A 24,147-nucleotide genomic window follows, 5' to 3' on the forward strand; every position below is an offset into this window, starting at 1 on the left:
CACCTTACATTTCATTTATTTAAATGAATTACCACTTTCTGGCTAACAATGAGGCTTTGTGCCTGAATAGAGCATGGGCTGGACCACAGCACACACTGGCTAGCCCCTGCCTGTCATTGCCTGGAGCGGCTGTAGTGATGCTGGCCTAATTACTGGGAATGGAAAAGAAGCAGATCATAAAGGTTGTAAAGTGACATTTTTTAAAAGATTAAAAGGGATGCTCCTACCATTAGGCAGAATGAGACAGTCGCCTCAGGTAGCTGTTTTTGGGTGTCAAAAAGGATAGCAAATTGCTATCTATAATATTATTGTTACAGACACTTTTCTGCCTCGGGTGCCAAAATTACTTGACCAGCTTTGGATACTGCACCTTGACTTGAGGTAGGTGGGCTTCGTTGCTTGATGTGCCACAGGCAACAAATTGTCTTGTGTCAACTCTGTTGTCTTTATTTACTGATGTGCTCCAAACTGGCCTTCTCTGAATATGGTAAGCTACTGAAATGCATACAATTTAAGTGCTATAATCCACAATTTGCATTGGCAGCCAGTCAGCAATTGGGCTACATTCAAAGTATTGGGCTTGGTGTACAAAATTATACAACTTGAGACCAGAATACCTGAAAGATGCTCTCATCCCTTATACACTCAACTGATACTCAACTTGAGGGCAGTGGAATAGCTCAGTTGGTAAGAGCATGAGACTCATAATCTCAGGGTTGTGGGTCTGAGTCCCATGTTGGGCAAAAGATTCCCGTATTGCAGGGGCTTGGACTAGATGTCCTTCATGGTCCCTTCCAACTCTGCAGGAGAGAGCATCTTCCAGATACCATCTTATCAAGAGGTCGATTCCACACAATATGGAATATGCACAATATGGAAATCTGGCATCTACTCCTTGGAACTCTTCCATTACATAGCAGACTGGTGGTGTGGTGAGTGGTTTGGGCAAGGCAGCAGCACCATGAAGATGTCCGAGTGAGCAACTTAACTCTTAACAGAGGTGGACCAAGGCCTTCTGCCTCCAGTCCATCTCTTGGGCTCCACCCACTTTATGAGAACTCCAATCCTTAAGGGCCAACCCTAGATGGGCATGTCTGTGTTCCTCAGCCTTCTACCTGCTCTACTCTCTGTTCCATTGGACTAGTGTAGTAGGATGGGTGGTACTCAGTTCCTTTGGCCAGGGGAAGGTGACTGAGAGTCCTGGCTTTTTTGTTTTGTTTGTTTAATATTTTTGAACTTCAGTGGAGTTTAATGTGTCTGCTATGTTTTATAAATGCTGTTAGCCACTTTGAGGACTCAAGTAAAAAAGCAGGCTATAACTCTCCTAAACAAACAAACAAACAACCTTTTAAAATGACTTTCCATTTTAAAATAATCTTTCCATTTTCAATTTCATATTATTGATAGGAGTGATGCTCTGGAAACAGAAAGTTCTTGGTGCTACTTCTAAAAATGCCCTTGGTATACATTGTGGAAACCCTGATTTAAAATCTAAATTTGCCTGTACATCTTGACACCTGTAATCGTCACAAGTAAAGTGAGAAAATATTGATTGCATGTATACTGTGTGTTAGCAAAGCATCCAGACACTAACAAAAACATTAAAAGTAAATACCTATCAGCCTTCCTATATAGACAGAAAATGTTTAGCCAGAGATGCAATATATTCATTTTTTAATTTTAAGGACTCTCTTGTAATTTTACAGCCTGTAGTACCCAGGTTATGAAGACAGTTTCCAATTCAAATAATGGAAATCACAGCTGTAAAATGCAGACATACGAGAAGGGAGCTTTCAGCTGTCATGACTTCAGCAAAGGCTTTGACATATATTTGATAAGATCTGCTATGGAAGGTGCTGAAACAAAGCTGGCTGTTAGACAGATCTTCCTCCCATTGGATGAAAGAGATGGGTAAAAAGAGTTTAAAACATTATTCAAATCCCATGGGACTAGTATGGGGCTTGTCAGATACCATTTGGAGTGAAATTGACAAAGGAACTCCACCAAGAAAAAGACACAGATTCCACTTTCAAGATTTATAGTTTCTTAAATTTATATGCTTCCCAGACACATAAAATGCACCGAGTTGTTAACATAATCATAATAAGATTACAACTGAACACAGCAGCTAAAATACAATGGCAACCGACATATCAAATAACATTGTTAAATATGAGATCTCTAAAAACCTAACAGTGCAATCCTTTCTTCGACTTACACTTACTAGAAGAGAACAGGATTGTGGTAAAAAAAATTCTCTTGCTGGGTGCAACACAAAGATATAATGGGGTTGTAGATGTAGACTGCTGTTGCAATTCTTTTGCGTAGGCATTACATAATGCCAGCATGACTGTAAACTCCACTGTTACGTTAGTGGTTCAACAGGAAAATCTGAAGAGGGCTGGGGCTTGGTGGGGAAGGAACAAGCCTGGCTTTAAACCCTAGGCTTATTTAGAGGTTGATCCCATGCATTCCTCTCCACCTGGCATCATGTTACACCTTCAAACGAAGTGATGCAAGTTAAAACATTCCCTTGAAGTTAGCAGAGATCTCAAGACATCTGTACTGGCACCTCCTCCTTCCCATCCCCACAGTCACAATGCAAAGGAAGATGTTCTTGATTCTTCCTTGGAATCACCTACAGTGGTACCTCGGGTTACATACGCTTCAGGTTACATACGCTTCAGGTTACAGACTCCGCTAACCCAGAAATATTGCTTCAGGTTAAGAACTTTGCTTCAGGATGAGAACAGAAATTGTGCTCCGGCAGCACGGAAGCAGCAGGAGGCCCCATTAGCTAAAGTGGTGCTTCAGGTTAAGAACAGTTTCAGGTTAAGTACGGACCTCCGGTACGAATTAAGTACTTAACCCAAGGTACCACTGTACTTTAATTCAAGCCTGCAGTGCAAAGGATCTCGAGCTGCATCCACAAAGGGAAAAAATATTCCTTTGTGATTGACAGGTCCGTAGCCCCACCGACTTCTCAAAATGACTCTTGTGGGTGGGGTGGACAGATTCTGTTCCGCACCTTTGGCCTATGGGAAGTGTACAAGCAAGTCGTGCCCAGCCTATTACCACCACCTCACTCCTCACAAAGCAGAGAATGGTCCAGCAGCTCAGAGTTTCTTGAACGAGTAACATGCCAGTGGCTATAGGGTGTGCATCCAGGTCTTTGATTGCTGATTGCCCCAAAGGGTGAAGACGCAGAGGGCTTTGGGTAGCTGCTGTGCGTTCACTGAATCAATATGAATTATAGGGAAATGCTTGCACTTCAGAGGCAGGGATGGTGAGGCTTAGCCTGCTGCCTTTGTTCACAAGTACAGTGGTACCTCAGGTTAAGAACTTAATCTGTTCTGGAGGTCCGTTCTTAACCTGAAACTGTTCTTAACCTGAGGTACCACTTTAGCTAAGGGGGCCTCCCGCTGCCGCCATGCGATTTCTGTTCTCATCCTGAAGCAAAGTTCTTAACCTGAGGTACTATTTCTGGGTTAGCGGAGTCTGTAACCTGAAGCGTCTGTAACCCAAGGTACCACTGTAATCTACTGGCAAATAGAGTTGCCTACTTCTGCTTAACAATTTCTTCAATGTTATTATAGTTACATATATATATATATATATATATATATATATATATATTTACACCTACAGCTTTGGCATTCTATATCTTTCTCTCCCCCACCCCACCCCCGTGCTCTTACATTAGATTCAATGTGAGATAAACAGTGAGTAATAAAGAGGTGGATCATCCGGGTTACTTTTTAAGCTCATAAGCATAATGCATTATAGCATAATACAAATTATGTAAGAACCCACTCTTCACAAATGTGGAGGAAAACAGCATAGAAAATGAGGAGGAAGGCCCCCCAAACTCCAATGCAATTAATGAAAAAGCACTGTGATTATTATTATTTCAAAAATGTGTTTTAGAGCACTTAGCTAATCAGCAGCTTAAACTGAACAAGTCGGTCAGAACAATGCAGCTCTTCATTACTTAATTCCATCACACTCTTACTACACTAGAACAGCATACTGTAAATGTGACAGTTCTGGTGGTCCTTGGGACACTGGACAAGTGCTGACCCCTGGAACTGTTGCTCTGTCCCAGAATATCTTCTCACATCCCACCTGGTTTTACAAATCAAAATTGCAGCTGTAAAAACCTCCAGTCATTCAGTTGGCATAGAGGCTGTAAATATGGGTGCTCAGTCAGCATCCCACCACAGGCAGTACCTTGGATAAATGTTCAATTTGTCCTACAGGTGAGCTTGCAATATTAAGCTGCATTGGTAAGGCAGATTCCCTATAGCCATGGCAGGGTAGAAAGCAAAGGCTCCCAACTTTTGGGGGGCACAAAACTATTTTAAAAGAATAATTGTGAGGGATAGGCAGTCTTGGTAGATGCCGAGGGCAGTGTCTGAGAGTGTAATGATGCCCATAGGTTCCATGTTGGAGGTCCCAGGTACAAAATAAAAAGTACAAAATTGTACTGTCCTATTGGGCATCTCTGGGCAGGTGCATTTCTACTGCTGACATCTTCCTTATACAAGTAGTCACAGCCACAAAGTATATAGAACTCAAAAGCTACTAGGTATAGCAGCACACTCTAAATACCGCAGTTTATACCACTGATCACATTCAAGAGCTGTCCTGCAAGCAGTAAGCCTTACTATACTTATTCAAGCAAGGCAGTTTTTCTCCTGGCAGCTCAGACTCAGCATTTTTCTGGAATGGGCACAAAGAAGGGGAAATCTTTCTTTTTTTCCATTCCAGATTTTCCCCACACTGCTACGTAAGTAAATACTGAGGTAAAAGGGTCTACATAATGAGATCTGCTTCCCTGTCTACACTTACCTCCTTCAGAGACTCTGGATGGCTCCTTTCTTTACCCAAAGACTGCAGTTCATTGGGCACCCAGGTTCTTCCAGTTCCTCCTCCTCCTGGAGTTTTCTGGACTCCAGCTTGCCTCTCTGCCTTTTCTGAATTCAGCATCAGTTTATTTGCTCACACCCAGCCCATCATCACTTCCAAACACTTAGTTGGAGTTAGGAAAGTGTTGGTGAACTGCACTGAAAAGGGTAGGATGCACAAGTGGGACATATAAATCAGGATGAATTTGGGATAAATGTGCATTGCTGTATACCTGGCAAGCAAATCAGGATGAATGCTCAATAAACAGGTTGTCTGGAGGAGTCCCAAGTTTTCATTAATAAATTTAAAGCATACCGGGCACCTAGAAGAAATTTTATCCAAGGACAGACACAAGTTTGTTATTAGAATTTTGCATCTTATCCAACATGTGAGACAGGGCCAGGGGTCAGCAAACTTTTTCAGCAGGGGGCCGGTCCACTGTCTTTCAGACCTTGTGGGGGACTGGACAATATTTGGGGGGGGGGAATGAATGCATTCCTATGCCCCACAAATAACCCAGAGATGCATTTTAAATAAAAGCACACATTCTACTCATGTAAGAACACGCTTATTCCTGGACTGTCCACAGGCTGGATTTAGAAGGCGATTGGGCCAGATCCGGGCCCCAGGCCTTAGTTTGCCTACCCATGGGCTAGGCTGAAGAAGAGTGATTGGCTCAGAGTTGCCCAGTAAGCATATTGACTCAAAGTGGATGTGAACCTGGGTTTCCACAAACCTAGTCCAATATACTAAACATGCATCACATTGGCTCTTTGCCTATAACAGGGGTAAGGGAATTTCAGGACAGATTAAAGGAAGTTCTTCACGCTGTCCAAAGCCAACTATAGAACTTGTTGGAAGCCACCCAGAATGGTTGGAGCAACGCAGCTGGGTGGGCAGGGCATAAATAATAAAATAATAAAAACAATCCTAATTTGAGTGGCTTTAAAAGAGGATTGGACAAATTCTTGGAGGTTCAGGCTATCAATGACTACTAGCCGTGATAGATGTTTTTTGCCTTCAGAATAGGAGGTAGAATGCTTCTAAATACCAGTTGCTGAAAACCACAGGAAGGGCGAGTACTCTAGGTCCTGTTTGCTGGTTTCCCACAGGCATCTGAGTGGCCACTGTGAGAACAGGATGCTAGAATTGAGATACATAGGTCTGATTCAGCAGGCTCTTACTATGTTTTTATATGTTCTTAGGGAATCTTCCTGTAATCCTTCAGGTGTTGGTGGACTCCAATTCCCATAAGCCCCAGCCAGCATGGTTGTAGATGATGGGTGTTCTAGCCCAACATCCGGACAGCAGCAGCTTAGCCTCCCTTGGTCTGTAGGGAGCAGCAACTCCCATGGCACTTGAAGCATATAACACAATGGTTGTGTGATGCATTGCACTCATATATTTGACAAGTGTTTTCTTCCCCCCCATGTCTTGAATCCGAGGCAGAATTTCTCTTGTGCACTAGAAATGGCCTGGCTATCCTCCTGACTCAAGCATTTATGGGCAAAAGCCTATTCAGGAACACAGCTGTGTATGAGGACAGAAGACAAGGCAACGAAATGTTTCAGATCTGGTTTGTCCAGTGAATTAACTAGGCTATAGAAGCAGAGGAGTTTTACATAAAGGATTTTGCCTAGCCCTAGTTCGGGGGCTGGGGGAGGCAGAAAAAGAGGCAACTGGGGGCAAAACCTTACAAGGATAAGTCTAGAGATGGCCCACAGAGAACCTGCCAGATGGAGAAAAGAAGGGAAAAGTGCCAGAGCAGGTCTGCATATTACAGCTGTTGGGGGGCGAGGTGTGGAGTTGCGAAGTGAGACTGCCAAGTAAATGGAACTGTGAGTAGAGGTTTTAATGGAAGAAGTGGGTCTCAGCTGATATCGGGATAACACTTATTAACTTCTAGGCAGTACGTGATCGTGACTGACTGTAACAGCACTTGTGTCAGTAGTCACTAACACCAAAGAAACGCACACATTCTTTAAATGCAGAATTAAAACGGAAGGTCGGACATTTCTAAACACCTTAAAAAGTGCAAAAACTTGCTTTTGGGTCAACAGCATGTTGGAAGCCTCGATTCTTTGCTGCCACTGACATGGCTTGACTCGCTTGCATGACCTGTGCGTGGGACATCCTGGCTTCGCGGGTACCGGCCCACGCAAGGCACTTTTCTGAAGTCTACCTTTCCCCCCTCTACTTATGGGCCGCTGTCATTTGCTTTGGGTGACGTGGGTGGACCTAGGCGACCTCCCCCCCCCCATCTAAGGCCCTATCTGGGATCCACGCGCAGCAAAAGCACAGGCGTGAGCGGCGGGGCCCAGCGGCTACTGCTGGAGAGCGTTCGCTTCCTCTCTCGCGCCTCGGCTCTCCCCGTCTGGCGGCCCATCCGCTCTCTCCCCCCCCCCCCCGGCTTCCACCGGCGTAGAGCGCGAGAGAGCAGGAGCGAGGTCGCGAGGGAGCGCGTTACCCGGCATGCAGCGGGAGGCGCGTTCGCACCAAGATGGCGGCGCCTCTGGAGGAGTACGAGAAAGAAGCGGGCTGCGTCCCTATCCTGCACCCTGAGGTGAGGCCCTGCTGGCTTTAAGGCCTCCCTCGCAACCCCGTCAGCCTGGAGAAGAAGCTGGGTGGCGGCGAGAGGGAGGAGGAGGAGCGGGAAGTGGCGGCGGCAGCGGAGGCCTCCGCCCTCCTCTTGGCACTCCTTTCCCAGGCGGGGGCGGAGGTTGGCCCGGAGGCGCGGGCAGGATTGTCTGGGAGGGAGAAGCGGCGGCGGCGGGTGCGCCCTGGCTGGGCTGCGGGGAGGGGAAGGGAACAGGCTGGGCAGGCAAGCTCCCCAGTGCCCAGCAGGGGTGGGTAGGTAGAGGACGAGGCTTTGCCCTGTCGCCCCGCTTTCGTTAATTCTGATTCCCTCACAAGGATATTTGGGGTGTCCTCCTGGGCAATCCGTACCCAATGAACCGCTTTCCCTTAATCACACATAAAGGAGCGAGGAACTGCAGGTGCCCTGAGTTTACTTGGAAAAAAAAGGGGGGTGTCCTGAGTCTCAAAAACCTCAAGAGAGAAGTGTCACACTCCTCTAGTTAAACGCTGAAAAAGGCTTTTGAACCTGCTAATGGCCCAAGCGCGCAATTGCACAATTTAGGGGCCCGCAGGGCAGCTTTCTGGTTTGGCTGTTCTCTGCCTGTTTGGGTAAAAGGATTCAGAGCTAGATTTAAACAAGAGCAATACTCTCTCTGGTCTTGTGGGGTCATTGATCTCCTTTCTCCCTTTTCGCTGTAGAGTTTGGGGCCTATTGTGGCTTACAGCTTGGTCCTATAAATTAGGGGAACAACAAAGAGTGTGGTAGCTCTCTGAGGATGGGCATATTTATTATGGGATAAACTTTTGTTCATTTTTTAAAGGCGTAATGTATTTGTTGATTTTTAGGACATAATACAGGGTGATTGTTTTAAAAGAGGCCCGGTGGAACATGTGTACTCTATATCCACGGTGCCTCTTTTAAAGCACTCACCCTGTATATTTGTTAGTTTTTAAAGATTTTACAAAGTTATGTTTTTCTCTCTGACAGATTAACACAGTTTCTGGAAGTTGCATTAGTTACAGACTAATTAGTTACAGACTTACAGAGAATAGACTTCTTTGTAAGATTTACTGGCTTCCAGGCAATCAGTTGCTGGGAAACACCAATTTCTTTTCTACTCCCATAAGCGTGACTATCAGAAAGATGACTGCAGTGGTGTTATGGGCACCTAATGAATAGTGCTCTGTGTTGTCATTAATAGGTGCCTTAGTTGTTTCTCAGTTACCTGCCAGTGTACTTAAAAATGCCAGTGCACTTAAAAACAAAAAACAAATTCCAACTGTTTCTCTGTCCATTGTGCTTATCTTTCTTTTGAAGATTTATAAGTCTTCTACATTTTAAAAATCAAGTCTTTCCTGCCCCAGAAAGACTAGTCCAGTATAGCAGGGACATATTATATTTTGCTCTTTAGATGCTGGTGGTGGAACAGTAGCAGAGATAACCTGTGCCAAGAAAATCCCTTGGTAGTCATCTTATTTTGAAACGTTAACTTGTCAATATTCTAGAACTCAAAATCTGATCACTTTATAGGGCTGCAATCCTATAATAAATGGTCTTGAAGGCCATTTTTGTAGTTTTATAGCTGCTTCCTGCATACTATAATGAAGGACATGCTTGGGTTAATTATGAAATATTATGTCACTAAAAGGTGTGCCAAATATCGGGGGGTGTTTGGGTTTGTTTTTTTACTGAGCAGATGGTATTTTTCTTAGTCAACTTATTGAGGATTTGTCTAAGACTGTATCTTAAATTTGATAATCCTTTTCCTTCCTTTTGATTTCATCAGTGAAAATAATGTAATTGAAGGTATACAATAAAATATTTATGGTAAAAACAAGTAAAATAGTAGCAAGACATGGCTAAGAAAATGTCATGCACTTGGGAGTATTTTACATAGCAATCCTATACTCCAATTGGGGAGGGGAGCTGGGGAGATCACCACTGTGCTAGTGTAATCACCCCCGTAGTCTGTTTATAGTCAGCCCTGGAAGCGGGTGGGTGAAACACAATCAGAAAATTTAAAAATGGCATATAAATAGCAGATATGTGCCCAGCACCTCTAGAAACATCAATACAATCCACTAGTTGGGAACTTTGCCAGTGAGAGTGCCAACATGAAAATGAGCCAATGAACTGTGTTGGATGTTAGCTTGTTTCAGACAAAGAGTTAACATTAATCACTGTTCGTTAGTTTGTACACTACAACAAACTGTGGTTAAATAAAAAAAGAAGCAAAAGCTTCCAAACTTGATGCAGCTATACCAGAGGAAGAATGCGAATGATGGAACATGTAAGCACATAAGAAGACTCTGGTGGATCAGGCCAATGGCCCATCTAGTTCAGTATCCTGTTCTCATAGTGACTGCCTGTGGGAAACCTGCAATCAGGATTCAAGTACAAGAGCACTCTCCCCTTTTGTGGTTTCCAGCAGCTGATATTCAGAAGCATTGCTGCCTTGAGTCTAAGGCTCACTGCAGCTCATTCCCATGATGCTAAACTGTGGTTTAGCATGATCCCCGAACACATTCACTGAATGTCAAAAAAGAAAAGGGGAAAAAGAAGACAATTTTTGATTGTTGTATCTGGGCCTGTGTTCTCAGCGATGTCCATGCATGGTGTAGTTAAGTCTCTACAATTAATGAAAGCCATAATACTTTTTCTGTGTATTTATTTTCATGCTCCACTACAAGTAGTCTTTTGTTGAGAAAGCCACATATGATACATTTAAAGGCTATTCGGTCATTGAATGTTGATTAACCTTTTAATGATAGCTAAATCATTTTAATGATGGATATATAATAAGGAAATGTTAAAGGGAAACTAAGATAATGGGGAAGCAGGTGGAGAGAGGAGGGGCTGGATCTGAACATTCTCAACAATTCCTGGTCTTTTTTAGATCAAACTAAAACTTAATAGAGATGGCAGAGCTGGAAGACTGATGGTTGATTTAAGTAGTCTTCTTATAGTGTGTGGTTCTGATTCTAAGTTGAGACTGATCAAGAGTGTGATTGAGTTCGTGAGATGTTTTAACATTCTCTAGATTGCTGTTGTAAGTTAAAGTGTATATCCTCAGCTTTTTCCAAAACATGGTTTCTTAAGGTATTTTCTTTATGTAGGAGAGATGCTGCTGGTGGCCAACCAAGAAAAGCTGAATGTTGAAAGATTCAGCACAGACAAAAGAAAATATTTTCACTTTGCACATAGTTTACTTCTAGATCTTGCTTCCCAAAGATTAAGTGATGGCCATCAACTTGAATGGATTTAATAAAGGATTAGACAAATTCATGGTGGATTGATCTATTAATAACTGTTAGTCATGATGGCTGTGTTCTACCTCCACAGTCAGAGGCACTGTACCTGATGCCATTTGCTGGGCATCACAAGTGGGGAGAGTACTGCTCCACTTGGGTCTTGCTTGCAGGCTTCCCATAGTTGGCACCTGTAAAAACAGAGTGTTGGACTGGTTGGGTGTTTGGTTTGATCCAGCAGGGCTCTTTCATTGCTTTTTTCTGGTATGAGACCTGGCAGAGGCAGATAAGAATATTTTGTTCCAGTCTCACAACTTCAGAGGTAATTATAGAGATGGAGCATATGGTCTGTAGACACAGAGATGGTGTGAGACTGCCAAGTAAATGGAACTGTGAGGAGAGGTTTTAATGGAAGGAGTGGGTCTCAGCTGATATCAGCATAACACTTTTTATTAACATGCAGGTGGTACGTGACCATGATTGACTGTAGTAGCACTTGTGTCAGTAGTAACTGACACGAAATAAATGCACACATTCTTAAATGCAGAATTAAAACGTAAGTTTGGACATTTTTAAACACCCTAAAAAGTGCAAAATTGAGTGACTCTTACTTTTGAGTCGGTAACATGGAAGCCCTAACTCTGTGCTGTTGATGAATGGTGATTAGCTAGAATGTAAAAGTCTCACACCATTAATTAATTCTTGACATTAAACATCAGAGGAGCCTTGAGTGTGCAGGTGTATTTTTAGGAAATACAGAAATATCCTTAGCATTTTGTGCTTATTGGAGCTCCATAAATAAGTAATTCTATAGGAAGTGGGCAGCTATGGTGGACACTAAAGGTAAAGGTAAAGGGACCCCTGACCATTAGGTCCAGTCGTGACCGACTCTGGGGTTGCAGCGCTCATCTCACTTTATTGGCCGAGGGAGCCGGCGTACAGCTTCCGGGTCATGTGGCCAGCATGAATAAGCCGCTTCTGGCGAACCAGAGCAGCACACAGAAACGCTGTTTACCTTCCCGCCGGAGCGGTCCCTATTTATCTACTTGCACTTTGACGTGCTTTCGAACTGCTAGGTTGGCAGGAGCAGGGACCGAGCAACGGGAGCTCACCCCGTCGCGGGGATTCGAACCGCCGACCTTCTGATCAGCAAGTCCTAGGCTCTGTGGTTTAACCCACAGCGCCACCCGCATCCCTTGATGGCGGACACTAGTTGTCACTAGACAAGATTGTGGCACAACAAAGGGGGGCTCTGAAATCCATATACGCCTCAGTGTTTTTGGGTGTGCGTGGAGTATACTCCTACTATCTCCTTTGCAAATGGGCTCCATCACCTAGCGCCCCCCCCCCCAAGCCAGGTCACCTGTGGTCTGAAACGGCTAGGATTTTGCTGAGCTCAGCGTTAAGTCTTAAAGGGTTTACAACTTGCACAAGAACAAAGAAACATGGCAGCAGTACCGCCAAGCGGCTGCCTTGTGGCAACCCACGACTGCTACCAAAGGCGTCTGTGTTCCACTTCTAGCAACAGCTCCTGTGGAAGTGCTGAATATGGGGAAGACATCCCTCACCATCCAGGTTTCCCCAAGTCTGACCCTGGGCACAGTAGGGTGCTCCACCAAGTAACCTCACTGCAGCATCCTGCACCAACTGGAGCTTCCAAACCAACCTCAAAGGGAACTTTGCATTGAGGGCATTATAGTAATCCAGTCTAGAAGTTACCAGTGCATAGGTCACAGAAGCCAGGCTGTCCTGGTCCAAGACTTGGAGCATTTGATATATCAGCCAATCCAGTAGAAGGCGCTCCTAGTCACCATAGCCACCTGGACTCCTATGAACAAAGAAGAGTCACAGTGGACTCTCAAATGGCATATACAGTCCTTTGCAGGAAGCGCAACTCCATCTAAAATAGATTGGTTTCATCACCCAACTCCTGGATTGGAATCCACCCACCCATAGTCTTGCCAGGATCCAGTCCATTTCTGCATCTGGACCCTGAGATACGACGGAACTGACTATCATTAGCACATATGATATTCATACTGTTTTGTTATACAAACAACTTCAAACATGGTTCATGAGATAGTAAGTAGTCTTGATAAATACCAGTATTTATTTAACAAATGTGACTAAGATCCTCTGTCTAAACTTGGTAGCTCCAGCCCATGTCTGTAGTGTAAGAACTATCCCTGCAAGGTACTGTTTAATTCCGTTAAGAGTTACTGTGCCTCATCTCTAGTGTATATTTTCTGAAGCAGAAATTATTAAGAGTTGGCTTGTAAGACATTCATTAGCCTATGTGCACAAAACATTGGTGCATGCCATGAAGTTTTTCAGTGGTCTCCTTTCCATTGTTCCCTGCTGGACAGTTGCTTTTATGTCAAAATAGGCTGCACTGATTTAAAGAAAATGTGACGAATGCTAGAATAGCAGTCAGGTTTTCTATTGCAACGAAAACAACAGAGGGTTGGATCCAAAACTGTTCCTGTGTGTTGAACTAGAAAAGTGAAACTAAAACCCAAATAGGTTTTTCCATGTGTGCAGGCTGCTGCTCAAGTGGAATCAAAAGAATTGCTGGATAATTTACCTGCATGAATGTACCAGGAACTCTTTGTGTGCAAATGGCTGTGAAACAGCACTAGCAGCTGTTCTAATTCTTCACATAGCTCTTTGTGTTCAACACAGGGTTTCCTGTGGCATATTAAAGACTGTCTGATACTGCTTGTAATTTTGTGTGGTGTATGTAGAGATGGAAGAACCCTGCTCTTTTATCCACGTGTCTCTTCCATGTCCCTCAATTTCCTTTTCTAGTTGTGTAGCTGCTTCATAACTTTTCCCGCTTTCCAACCCCACTGCCTCCCATTTCTGAAGACCTACAGTAGAGACTGGGATGGTTCTGGTGGGGCAATGGAATAGGACAATGTTTCTCAAACTTGGATCTCCACTCCACTTGTAGTTGGGTCTCCACTCCACTCTCCCTGACCACTGGTCTTACTAGCTAGGGATGATGGGAGTTGTAGTTCAACAGTAGCTAAAGACTCAAGTTTGAGAATGGTAATAATACACTACATAGTTGAGCACATGTAAATCTTACTGAAATCAACAGGATTTAAGCATGCTTAACTGTAGATTCTATTATACCCAGGGTTTTTTTGTAAAGTCTTTGTTACATTTCCCCCATTTAAATTTATGCTACATGAACAAATGCTATTCTTAGAAATTTAACTAAATCCATATGCTGTTAAAGAGGTGTTCTCAGTAAACAAATGTTTGAAGATGTTATGTAAGAATAGAAGAACAGTTTGACAAGAATACTTGACCCTTTTAATACTTCTTAAAAAAACATAGATTGACACAGCAGATTCTATGGACTGGTGAAGTCAATAGAGGAAAATCTCCCATTGATTTTAATGCATGTGTATTTCAGCTTGAATGAGTAAAATTTAACTAATCTGAATGGTCCATTAAAAAAAAAAGTGACAGCTTATTCCATGCCAGCTGTGCATGAAATCACATGATCTTTCTGACCTCCAAATGCAGTGTTTGGATTAAAAGCTCTGGTCATGCATCTGTCCATCCCTTTGTTATGTAAAAACAGCATAAGCATATTGGAGAATGCAGGATTAATCAGTTAGTTAAATGACTGATTCTTGCTGAATAAAATTCCCCTGTTGTTTTCTATTAGTTTATGAGAACTATTTTTGAATATTTTTGAAAAAATGCGATTTGTTAGGGCTGTTTGCTTTCATAAATTGTTTCAAACATTGTGCTTCTTGTTTCTGCAGTTAGCGATTTAGTTTTTATATTTATAATGGCACACACTTTCTCCTGCAGAAAAAACAGCCTAAGGATCTCTAGCATATTCTCTTCTCTATGCAAAGCTAGCACTCACAGAATATCAGTCTGAAGTCCTTTTGCCCATGTTACACGCATGTAGTCAGTTATTTTTTAATAGCATATTCCATCTTTCAAAATAATTGGCCAAGTTTGTAAACTAATAAATAACTGAAACCAAACTGAAAACAATTGTTAGTTAAACAAAGATAATTGGTAGCAAGAGTAATAATTTGTGCACAACCACAGCAAAGCATTGGAGTACATTGTTCGAGTCAGTATACTGGGTTTGGGATATAAGAAGCTGCCTTATACCAAGTCAGACCACTGGTCCATCGGACAGAAATATTTCCCCAACCTTACATGGAGATTCTAGGCCATGGATTAAACCTGAGTGAGACCTTTTGCTTGCAAAGCATGTGATTGGCCACTGAACTGTAGCCAATTGGGTTACATCCATTGTGGCTTTGCACTAGTGGAAATTGCTTATGCAGTGCATGCCATCCAATTTTCACTGATCTCTGCCTCCACTGCCACCACTGGCCACATCTACTGCACCTTTCTCTACTGTATTCCATATTGTTGAAGAGTGTGTCTCAGTTTTTATGAAAAGCTTTTTTCTGGTGCAGCGTAGTCTGCAGTTAATAAGGGGAATTGGGGGGAAAACAGGTGCCCTGACTTGCCCAAGCTGAAGTGCTTTCTAGTAGTAACCTTATTTGTATCTTACCCAATAACCAAATAGGCCTCAGTACATTTCTAATAGAACATTGACTAACAGTAACCCCCCCCACCAAATAAATAATTATAATTAAAAGTCTTTGAAAGTCTTAACGCAGGCTTCCTCGGCCCTCCAAATGTTTTGAGACTACAATTCCCATCATCCCTGACAACTGGTCCTGCTAGCTAGGGATCATGGGAGTTGTAGGTCAAAAACATCTGGAGGGCCGAGGTTGAGGAAGCCTGTCTTAACATGAACTTTGTAAGCTAAAACAAAACTCTTAACTACTGGCTTTGTTCAAATGTCACATTAAACTGTAGTTGTGTTAAAAAAGAAGTTTGTGGATTTTATTAAATACGCAAGAAATTATTATTTGAGCAAAACAAGCCACAATCTTTGAATCAGATGTAATACTAAGCCAAAAATTGTGGTTTGTTTGTCATGCTAGTGAGGAGGAGCAAAGCAGGTGAAATCAGTGCGTTCCTAATAAATGATTAACTTTATTTCATAATGACGTGCAAACTGAGCCACTGTTTCCTGCTTGCAGTCTGGCTGACTTTTCCACATATTTGCATGCAACTACCTTCCATTTTGATTGATGTACATATCAGTTTTGATTCCACCTCACTCTTTTTGGACTATGGGAAGATACAGTCATACCTTGGTTGACAAATGCCTTAGCAGTTAAACGTTTTGGCTCCTGAACTCCACAAACCCGAAAGTGAGTGTTCCGGTTTGCGAACATTCTTTTGGAAGCCGAATGTCCGGTGGGGCTTCTGCGGCTTCCAATCAGAAGCCGTGCCTTGGAAATTGAATGTTTTGGAAGTCAAATGGACTTCCGGAACAGATTCCGTTCAGCTTCCAAGGTACGACTACAAGAAGACAGAGGGTGCTTGCATGCTTAGCAGCTTCCTAGCAGTAGCTGGCCAGGGCAAGCCTTTCCTTCCTCTTCTTTCCACTTCTACTCCAACACACATTGATGGTGACTGTGAGAGCTCCTCAGCTCAGTGTGCTCTGTACTCTTTCCCGACTTTGTTGGAAGAGTTTGGGATGTGCTAGTTATGGTAGCTCTTCTCTGGGCATCTGATGCACTGGAAGAGGAGGATGAGTTTACATACACAGCTGCTATACTGTTAGAAAGGTAGTAGCCACAACTCTGCCTAGTGGCGCCTCATCTTTAATAGACTGAATGCAATAATATATTGATTAGTGTCACTTTATGTGGTCACCAGCAAGGGAAAGAAGATCTTGGAATTATAGTAGATTGAGTTATTCTTGGTGCTCTGGATAGAAAAATAAAAGCAATGATGCAGTGTTTTTCCATTTCCTTAGGAGGTGGAATCAAGATGTTCCTTTAGTACTTGCAATATACTGTCTGCTGTACATTTTGCAGCTTCTCCCAACTGAATTTGAATATTTGTTACTAGACATTAGATGGATTTCTTATCCTGAAGGATTGGTTATCATCTATAATTGGGTTTGAAATGAAGAGATTCTTGCCAAATAATTCAACTGCCAGGCACCCTTCTAAATTATCCAGCAGCAGAAGCTGGGTTATCTTACTGAAGCATGCATATAAGGGAAGCAGTGGCTCGTACTAAATCTCCATTATATGTAGGGATTGGCCCATTTTACTGTTCACAACTTTCCCTAAATTAGGGGTGGTTAATAGAATGCTGTAGAATCTTTTCCATCAGTCCATTTTGTGAATTCATCACTGGCATTGGTTGTGGTTTCCAAATTTGATGAAGGGTTCCATTACGTAGAAAGCTTGGAAGTTTGGAAAGCTTTGGCACAAGGCAAAAGATGAAGCTATTCTGTGTCTGCTGTGTAACGTGTATTTCCTTCCTCCTAATAGTAGGTGTTTTAAACTAGTTATCAATTATTTCAAGCAAACCAAAATGGTTTCCTAAAATCTACATTGAAAAATTAAAGCTAGTTGTGTTGGTCCATGAGAATAAATTCCAAAATCTAGAGTTAGACAGTATCTTTATTAGGACAAACTGAAAAGTCACACACGTGTGACAAGCTTTTAACTTGCCATACTCCCTGCTTTGTGTGACATCTAGCCTGATGGAAGAGTTCACAGAGAACTTGAAAACTTGCCATACTTTTGTGACATTTCCCAACTGTGGATTTTTTTGATTTCCCGCCCCCTAGAGGCTAGTGCATCTGTTAAATCTAAATCCACTTTCTGTTAAATGTCAACACTTGCAGGTTGTTCATATATACCTTATTTACTCTCTCGTAATTAGCACAGGTTGCTATTTAGAAACAAATGCTTTAAATAGTATAAACTGCACTGAAATCAACATAGAATTGTTGAAATAATTCTTTTTAAATCAGGGGTTGTCTGGGGCCCACTAGAGGTGGCTGAAAATTGCTGATGCCCTCCAGTCACAAAATGGTGGTTCAGTGACACAGCCAGTCTCAACGTAACGGCAGATAGAAGCAGAATGTGGCACAATCAGTTGAGAATTACTGGCACCATTTTGTACTGATATCTAATCTATCTTTGGATATTGCTTTGTCATAGTGTTTTCCTCATGGCAAGGAGTTCCATAGCTCAGCTTTTCTCCATTCAGTAAAAAGGGGATAGAGAAAGAGAAGAATCCCAAATCAGTTGGAGGGGTGTGGTGGTCTGTTATACTGCTAGAGAAGCCTCAGGAGTGTGATTTAAAGAAGATTGGGAAACTCACATAAAGAACCACCTTGTTTTGGAACCCAAGTATTAGGAGTAACACCTATATAATTAGCTGAAGAAACACTTTATGTTTTACCAGTTTTGTTCTAAAACAAAATCTTTTTCTTGCTTAACTTCCCCAAGTCTCCAAGTGCCAGACTTTAAATAACTATAAATTAGCCTGTAGTTAAGAGGGGGTTCGCTGCAACCACTCTGGGGAAACAGCATGCTGGAATGGGTGGACCAATTGCCTGATGCAGCTGAGCTTTTCTTCTGTTTTAGAAATCTTAAAATGAATCTAATAGTGTAATGAACTTCTTTTTGTAGGAAATCAAGCCCCAAGCACATTATACCCATGGATACAGTGAATCTCTTGGGCGCAAAAGTCACATTGATGATTATAGCACATGGGATATCGTCAAAGCTACACAGTAAGTGGGTTTATTTGACAGCTTGTCTATTTTGGCACCATGTGGAAAACAATCCTCTGAAAGTGTCTGCATAAAGATTTTGAGGAACGGAACAGCAATTTTGGACTGGTACTTCTTGAAAAGTCTGTGGAGGAAAGAATGCGTATGCAAACACACTTCAGTCTTGTTTGTCTGTAGCTTCAGTTTAAGAATCCAATAATGTGAGTGTTAAAATAATTAGAATAAGAGCATCACAGAGTATATTTGCCCAGTTACATTTCACCAGTCCTCTGTTCGCCAGCCCTACTACCCTCTTCCTGCCAGCTACTTAACACTGCAAAGACAGCAGCCATTACTACAATATATGCTTTTGCCCTGTTACTCTCCTAATGCTGCAGCTGTTGCTACCAACTGTTAAAGTGTGAAAGTAGGAAGATGGGAGGGTGGGTGTCCAATCCTGGTATCCACTGAAATGTGGACATGTTTAAGGGGCTGTGTTCAGTGTAGGAGAGACTAACCCAGCACAAGTGGAAACAAAGGAAGAGCAAACAGTCACTTGTGCATTGTGGAGTTTTGAGAGGACATTTACTGAGACCTTTTGCAGACATAGGAAGTATTGGCAGACACACTGGTGCTTGTAGGTGATGCATTGGTGACCCTTGCACTACACCATGGAAACAGTACACCTTGATTGATGTAGCTATTTTTCTGCCTTCTCTCATTTCTCAGATGTGATTATACTTAACTTGAATCATATCTCTTCATTCAAGCAGGTACCTATGCAGAGAGCCACCAACAGCAGTTTTAATAATGGAAGTGCCAAGAGAAGAGGAATTTGTATTTAATCTCTTCTATATTTCCCCCCTCTTCACAGTCTAGTGTTAAGATTTACTTAATAGAATCACGGTCATGCAGAGTATGCATTGTTCTTCCCGTAGCTGTAATACTAGAATAAAGGTGTTTGTCTTACAAATGTGATAACTTAGAGAGCAAGATGAGATAAAATTGAAGATGAATTATCTCCCTTCTGTTCCCAAGATCCAGTTAAGGTTGTAAGTTAAACTGGATAACAGCTGGAAGAAGATTTCATGCAAATATAAATGGTGATGATAGTGTTTTATCTTAAGATATTAGTAAAAGCTGTTTTATACTTAAGAGAAATGTGGAAGTGAGCACCATCTAATGTTTTGCCTAAAAATAGCAACAGTGTTTTAATATCTGAACACTAATTTTCTTCTCTGCTGTCCCTGAACAAGCTAAGATTGTGCATTTAGTTAATAATAAAGCCCAAAATTAATGGTTTATAGTAGATTGAAGGTTTATGTTACTTTTGCTTTAGTTATGCAAAGTAAACCTCAATTTTGCATTTGTATGTGTAAAAGTAAACCTGAAAACCATTTTGTCTAAACTGTGGAAGTACAGTGGTACCTCAGGTTACAGACGCTTCAGGTTACAGATGCTTCAGGTTACAGACTCCGCTAACCCAGAAATAGTACCTCGGGTTAAGAACTTTGCTTCAGGATGAGAACAGAAATCGTGCGGCAGCAGTGGGAGGCCTCATTAGCTAAAGTGGTGCTTCAGGTTAAGAACAGTTTCAGGTTAAGAACGGACCTCCAGAACGAATTAAGTTCTTAACCCGAGGTACCACTGTAGTATGGAGTCGTACAAGACACTGTAATAAGTTAGAATACTTAAAGTGTGGTACAGTAAGCCTGCAGCTTGCATGCATTTAACTTGTGCACATTCAACGTTATCTGAGTGGCAAAAAAAGAAGAAAAGAAAAAGGGTGGGGTTTGGGGAAAAATGACTTTGGCAATCCCACCTGCCATTGAATCAAATGGGTTTTGACAATACACAATTTTGGCATAACTGCCACGTAAGTTGCAGATCTACTGTATATTCAGCTGAAGAGCCTTTTTTCTTTTCATTCTATGGAGTACTGATGCTTTTGCTGTTGTGAACTCCTGTATTTGGGAATTACATGCACTGTACTTTAACATAGTTGCAGTGGAATACGTTTATGTGTTCAGATATTTATGTCTCTCTTTCTGTACATATACACATTTATAGAAAAACGTACTTGAAGAGCAGAAATGTAGTTGAGGGTAATTAAGCATGGGTGATATCCAATGTTTGTCCTACTTGGAGTAGAACTATTGAAATCAATGGGCAGGTAAATTTTCACTTATTTCAGTAGGCTTACTCCAGGTATGACTTAATTAGATCTTGCTCCATTTGCTTAAGTATTTAGAAACAGTAAAATGTAAGGCTTGCAACAGTATCATAAAGTATACATTCTTACTGTGATTAATCTAATATGACCAACAAATTTGGCCTCACCTTGGTTTCAGTACTGAAAATGTATTCAGTTTTTATTGAAGTAATTGATTGTGAAGGGCAAGCACAACTTGACATCTGGGACCTTGGAAGTATGTGAAGGGTAGATTGTGAATAAACTACAGCTCGCATCAAGGAACACCTGAGGAAGGAAAATAAAGTAACTGAGCTCCATGGGGACACACTGGTATTTTTTATAGATCGTGTCCTGTTTTTAAAATCACAGACGCAGTATATATAAAATAAGATATTAGGATTCAAATCTGCTTTGTCTTTATTTGTCGAAAATATCTGATTATCATAATGGAATCTTTTGTCTAGGTATGGAATTTATGAACGTTGTCGAGAGTTGGTGGAAGCGGGCTACGATGTACGGCAACCAGATAAAGAAAATGTTACACTTCTTCACTGGGCTGCAATCAACAATAGATTAGATTTAGTGAAGTAAGTAGTACTCTGCTACCAAAATGAATTCATCATTAGAAGCATACATCAATAAAACCCTGCTATATTAGAATAAATGAGTGCATCAAAGCAAAGTAATTTAAATAGCTATTACTTTTTATACTGCGTGGTTTTGTGTCACTCCCCAAAGCTTCATTCTACCAACTTCTGCAGGTATAAGAGTTTGACCCTTCTTGGCCACATTGGTTCCTTCAAGGTTGCATTACTACAATGCACTTTTATGTGGAGCTTGCCTTGTGGCTGATCTGGAAACTGCAGTTAGTGCAGAACGCTGCATCGTGATTACTGATGGGAATGAGATTCTGTAAACATATTATACATGTGCTCAAAGATTTGCACTGGCTGCCAGTTTGTTTCTGGTCCAAATTCAAGGTTTTACTAATTGTATATAAAGGCCATAACAACTTAGGGCCAGTTTACTTCAAGAATCACATTGCCTACACATGCCTAGTTGACTGCTTATATCTGCAGAACTTGCACTTTTACAAGTGCCACATAGTATTTGTTCTGCATTTGCAAGGAGTCGCTGTTTTAGTGTAGCAGTACATGTCCTTTGCAACTCCTTGCCTATTGATTTTATCTGTGTGGTAATGATAATTATTTCATGTATATTGTTTTTAAATAGTTTTGAAGGTGTTAGGTGTGTTTTAACTACAATTTTATGATGCATACTGCTCTGATTAATAGCTTATATATATTTCCAAATAAATAAATATAGATGATACCAAAAATGAAGTCAACATTACTTATGGCTTTTGGTTGTCATTTTTTTAACAGTATATTTCAATTTTCCTGTGCAGTGATGTTCCATTACATGTGTTAACTGATCTGAAAAGGATCTGCTGTTAGGCAGGTCATCAGAGAATCACAGGAACACTGCTTAGTGCGGAGGGGAGGCGGACCATCAACAGGCTTCTTATTCAGCCTCCTAATAGCTATGGATTTCACTAGAACTGTAGATATCAGTTTGCTCATATTGATGAGCTCTATAGAAATGCAACTTCTGAGATTTTATTCATAAGATTATATATATTCTGTGAACAATAACAAAAAACTTCAAGAAAGCAGAATAGGGAGACCATTTTTTTAAAAATAAGATAAATGTAGAAAAACCATCAAATGAAAAACATTGCTTTTAAGGCCCCGAAGAATAGAAAGGTGTTGTTTTGTCACTGAAGAGATAGATGCATAGGCATCAGGCAAGCATTCTTGGGGGAGAAATTCCATAAATGGTGTGTCACAACTGAAAATATCCTTTCTCCAGTCATCATCCACCTCATCAGTGAGGGGCACTCAAAAGAAAGCATTGCAGATGACCTCAGTGTACAAGGAGGTTGATGTTGGACACTGGCTTTACACTGCCCGTAAGACTTCTGAGGATGCGCCTTGAGTTGTGATGTTTTAAATTGCAGTGTTTACTCTCTACAGTGGATATGGACTTGTGTGTGGTGTGATTTTCTTTCCTCAGTCAAAAAGTAATGCTGACAGCATGGATACTCTCCCATGTCAAAACTTTTTTCATTAGTTAATTGCTGTATATTAAAATAAATGATAATTATAAATATGTTATTTAAACTCTAGTCACTAAAAGTACCTGGTTTCTCCTTAATCTTAAGCCACTGTTATAAAGGAGAACATAATTACTGGGCAAGCTGTGAAATTATATTCATTTCCATAGTTGCTCTTAATGTGTTACACCTCTTTATACCCTTGTCTTTAATTACTATCTTGCATTACTACATTTGCACCTGTTTTATGACTGCAGGTACTACATATCAAAAGGTGCTATTGTTGACCAGCTAGGAGGGGACCTGAACTCCACACCACTTCACTGGGCAACAAGGTGGGGAAGATTTCAGCGTTTTTCTCTTCTGTGTTGTCAGAGGAAATTTGTTGATTATTAATCACTGCATCTCAGAGAGGACATTGAAGAGCTGGAAATGATGCAGCCAATGCAACCAAAATTATCAAGGGGCTGGAGAAATGTCCTCATGTAGAAAGGTTACAAGTTTGGGGTTTCTTAGTTGGGGGGGGGAGATAAGGGGTAGGGGCAGGCATGATATGTGCAAATAAAATTATGCAGGGTATGGAGAAAATGGATATGAAGATGTTTTTTTGTTCTGTCATCATGCTAGAATCTGGGTCATCCAGTGATGTTGAATGGTAGGTGAGTACTTCTTTTTGTCTGCCCTGACTCACCTACCATTCAACATGGTAGGTGCAACATGACAGTACATAGTTAAACTAAGGCTTTTATTACCAAAAGATGCAGTAATGGCCACCAACTTGGATAGCTTTAAAAGGGGATTAAGTGAATTAATGGAGGATAAGGCTGTCAATGGCTAATATTAATGATGATTATATATTGCCTTTAGGCTTGGAGGCAGCATGCTGCTGAACAGTGACAGAAAGGCACTTTCACTCATGTCCTTCTCTTGATTTTATTTATAGTCTGTTTATAGATAGTATGAATATATTTGTATACTGCTATTCAGAACGAAATATTTAAAAATCTTTCATGAGCATAGACAATAAAAACCATGTAGAAGTTTTAAAAACAGATTGGTTAAGTTACAGAAAGATAGAACTCCCAGGTGCTTGGCTGTCCAAATTCTTAATGACTAGAAATACCCCAAATAAAATTCTAATCTTCTGTGTGGTTTTGACAACAGGACAAGTTGACTTAAGTATATTTAAAGTAGCTTATTCTTGAGCAGTTAAAAAAATTGGGGTGGGAGGATGTTTTTGAGTCCTTGGAACAAAACCCAAAAGTAGAGTGCTATCCACGCAGGATTGTGTGACTCGAATAAACCGCTGGCACAGATGGGCTCCAAACACATCTATTGTATTGTGTGGCTTATTCAGGTCACATCCTCGCCATACATTTAAAACACCCTTATACCACTTTGGCAGTCATGGCTTGCCCTGCCATAAAACTCCTGGGAGCTGTAGTTTGTTAGGAGTGCTGA

The 24,147-nt window shown here is 41.5% G+C and overlaps 2 protein-coding genes across 4 annotated transcripts in view; both read left to right on the forward strand.

The window, feature by feature from the left end:
* The first annotated feature begins 7,348 nt into the window (after positions 1-7,348).
* Positions 7,349-24,147, forward strand: part of ZDHHC17 (zinc finger DHHC-type palmitoyltransferase 17) — a 47,298-nt gene continuing 30,499 nt past the window's right edge. For all 3 annotated transcript variants that reach the window (XM_053404664.1, XM_053404665.1, XM_053404666.1), the window contains exons 1-4: positions 7,349-7,471; positions 18,294-18,397; positions 21,035-21,157; positions 22,944-23,021. In XM_053404664.1, coding sequence (XP_053260639.1) covers positions 7,409-7,471; positions 18,294-18,397; positions 21,035-21,157; positions 22,944-23,021 — 368 coding nt within the window. In that variant the 5' untranslated portion in view covers positions 7,349-7,408. The remainder of the gene's footprint in view (positions 7,472-18,293; positions 18,398-21,034; positions 21,158-22,943; positions 23,022-24,147) is intronic.
* LOC128422427 (pancreatic progenitor cell differentiation and proliferation factor-like) lies at positions 11,979-12,422 on the forward strand. The gene has a single exon (XM_053406453.1). The coding sequence runs from the start codon at positions 12,180-12,182 to the stop codon at positions 12,420-12,422; it is 243 nt and encodes an 80-aa protein (XP_053262428.1). The 5' UTR covers positions 11,979-12,179.

Source organism: Podarcis raffonei, chromosome 10, assembly GCF_027172205.1.
Source record: "Podarcis raffonei isolate rPodRaf1 chromosome 10, rPodRaf1.pri, whole genome shotgun sequence".
Lineage (NCBI taxonomy): Eukaryota > Metazoa > Chordata > Lepidosauria > Squamata > Lacertidae > Podarcis > Podarcis raffonei.

Coding starts and splice junctions, on each gene's coding strand:
- LOC128422427 (XM_053406453.1), top strand. CDS start 12,180: ATGGCAGCAGTACCGCCAAGCGGCTGCCTTGTGGCAACCCACGACTGC.